We start from the raw sequence: 3,149 nt of genomic DNA on the forward strand, positions 1-3,149 counted from the left end.
TGTGTGTGTGCGCGCGTGTGAGTGTGTATAAGTGTGTATTCTTGTACAGTAGTTATTGTGAGACCTGTTTTGCAGTCATTGAACATCTGAAATGATAAATAAGATATAAAGACTAGTCCTTACTTCATAGAAATATATGATAGGCTGGTTTTGAATTTTACAATTGAAGGTGTTGACTTTACCTTGAGAGACAGAATCTCAAACATGCAACTTTTTAGAAACAGCAAAACAACAAGCTCCAAAACAGTATCTCACTTACAAAGCTGTTTGCCAAATAACATTTATCAACTATTGTGTTTTCTGCAAATGTATAATAATTGTGATACAAGGTGCACCCTGTGGAGCGCTATGAATAGGATATGATCTGTCAGTTACAAAATACCATATCTCGAAAAATGATACTTGACTCCCCAGTCTTCCATTTAAGAAATTATATTAAAGAGAAAAGCAGCCATACCCGTCAACAGAGACATTGGACATAATGAAAACATTGGCCATCATGTTAACTTCATTGTTTCTTGGGGTAGTCTCCGGGTTGAAGCGTTTATCGTTCGGTAACACCACGGCTTTGATCTTGATGGGGGTCTTGTTCCACTCAGGGATGTCAACGCTGAACTTTAAGGTTAAATGAATAGAACTCCCATTTTCCAGTGGCTTGTAATAATTGCAGGATACCTGAAGAAGCGAAAGATTAAACCCAAAACGAATACAATTTTTAATAAATAACTATAGAATTATGAAAAAAGCTCATGGCACTTTATCAAAATGTTATTCATATATATGTGTCACAACACAGAGGAATCAGGCGCTCGTCAAATTTTGGATATTTGGGGTTCTTGACATCCTCTTTAAGCTTTTCCTAGCTTTCTATAAAAATAATACACATCTATCTTGAATAGAAGTAAAAATATTTGAGGTTTAAGGAGGTGGAGTCACCTGATTCCTCAGGTAAAATTAGCGAGAAAATGGCCGCCAAAGTTGGGTGATTTACATAGCTTGAGAACCCTTGGAAACTAACTAAAAATTAATGTTTTTTATGCTTTTATTCAACGTTTTTTATCTTCAAACGAGGAAGTTTATTTATCAAGTATCTCTGCCTGTCTGCTGGGATGCTGTATCTCACTCAGCCAGAGCTTGTCTCGACCGACAGAGTGGAAGGAGTTCCCTGCTATATTACATGAATTGCATCAGTTAGAGCATAAAATATTTACATTTACTTATTATTGACACAACTGGGCCATACTGAAAGTGGTTCACTTGACCAAGCTATAAGTAAAAAGAAGAAGGAAAAAACAATAAACGGAAGCAGAGCTGAAGTGAAGAGGTGTACAGGGGGTTCATTTACCGAATGGTTGTGGTTTTGCTCCCCTTTAAACATACAAAGATTAGCAAAGAAGAGGAACCCCCAATCTCAAGCAATCTTTGCTGCTATAGAGCGAAAGCAGCAGAGAGCCTTGCAACATTTTTATAAGACCCAAACAGTACGATCTTGAATGCTTCACCGGGGATTCGAACCAGGTCTACTTTTGTCCAGCTTCATAGAAACTAAGCCGGGGTGTGAACCTGCCCAAAATCAATTGTGAATTCCTGAAATAATTCTTTTTAAAGTATTAAATTTACTTTCACTTCTCTTATTTTTGCAGGGGGCGGGGGATAGTGCGGGTGAGAGAATGTCACCGATCAAACTAGAAGAGTTCAATAAGAATTTGTTGTCTGTGGATCTGCATACTACAAGCGAATGTTCAACAAAAACTAGCTTGCATTTCACCTTGCTGTGAGTCCTGTCCCCCTGCCCTGCTGTGGCCAGAGTCTTGTCAGTTCCTTCTGGCAGGGACGCTTGGTCACCTTGACACGTGGTCTTCACCGATGAAGTGGAGCGCCTGAAGATGATGGGTGGCTCTGTTGTCACCGTGAACACAGTCCAGTAGGACGTCTCAGCGGTGTTGGTCACTTCCAGGTCCACGGTCAGTTGCTATTGAAAGAGGGCTGTGTTAGGACAAATGCTCACTCGTCAAATGAAGCCGAGATGCAAGATCATTGCTATATAATAAGCTGACTGAGAGAGAGAGAGAGAGAGAGAGAGAGAGAGAGAGAGAGAGAGAGAGAGAGACTCAGCTCTAGGTACTGGCCCTGGCAGAGAAAAGGGATTCTCATTTTCACCGTGATCAGCAGTTTAGTTGTCTTGGACACGGTGCACACGAGGGTTGACAACTCCCATTGCTTCATTATAAAAGATGCGATCACGCAGGCTCCTATACTAAGCCCTCATTTCTTTATTTCGCTTGATCTAAAATGTTTCGGTGGTTGTAGTTTGTCGGGGGAAGAGGGTTTTGTGTGTGCATGTGGGGTGGGGATCTGGGGGCAAGGGGCTCGGGCTGTCCTGCCCACCTCTCATTTCTTGAAAATATTCCCCCATCCGGCCACTCTCTGTCGCGACTTACTTGTCAATCATAATCTTTACTTCAGAAAAATTCTTTGATGTAACACCACTGCCTTTGGTCGAAATTCTACCCTTGCCCAAAGCACTGTCGTTACTGTGGAGTACTGAGGTTGATCAAGCAGGATTTATGGTAGATCTTCATTGAGCAGTAGACCTTCAACCAAACCAGCACCGAAAAGATTAAGGCTTACCTTGGTGTAATTGACCACCACAAAGTCCCATGGTTCTGCGTGCGAGAAGCCCACATTCCCATTCACTTTCAGATCTACTTCGCATATTTTGTTTTTTCCGCAGTTGTTAGCAAATGCGACCTGTTGAGAGAATTGACAATTTGGGATTAGAAATAACTTTTAAAACAGAATCTTAGTCAATGTAATGCCACAATAGTAGGAGAAGGAAGAGTAGGAGGAGGATTAAGATGAAGATGAGGAGGAGGAGGAGGAGGAGGAGGAGGAGAAGTAATAGGAGGAGGAAGAAGAAGGAGGAAGAGGAAAAAGAGTAAGAGACAGAGGAAGAGTAGGAGAAGTAATAGGAGGAGCAGGAGGAAGAAGAGGAAAAAGAGGACGAGGCAGAGGAAAAATAGTAGTAGTAGCAGCAGCAGCAGCAATAGCAGCAGTGGCAGCAGTAGTGGTAGAAGTAGTAGTAAAAGGAGGAGGAGGAGGAGTAGGGGGAGGAGGAGAAAAATAGTAGCAGCAGCAGCAGCAGCAGC

The 3,149-nt window shown here is 41.9% G+C and overlaps 1 protein-coding gene across 1 annotated transcript in view; it reads right to left on the bottom strand.

Moving 5' to 3' along the window:
* LOC101853273 (integrin alpha-4) overlaps positions 1–3,149 on the bottom strand; it is a gene marked incomplete in the record, with an annotated part of 42,750 nt that overhangs the window by 8,784 nt on the left and 30,817 nt on the right. The window contains 3 exon segments of the mRNA XM_005089622.3: positions 458–675; positions 1,769–1,972; positions 2,632–2,751. Coding sequence (XP_005089679.2) covers positions 458–675; positions 1,769–1,972; positions 2,632–2,751 — 542 coding nt within the window.

The sequence above is a fragment of the Aplysia californica genome, unplaced genomic scaffold (genome assembly GCF_000002075.1).
Source record: "Aplysia californica isolate F4 #8 unplaced genomic scaffold, AplCal3.0 scaffold00007, whole genome shotgun sequence".
Taxonomy (NCBI): domain Eukaryota; kingdom Metazoa; phylum Mollusca; class Gastropoda; order Aplysiida; family Aplysiidae; genus Aplysia; species Aplysia californica.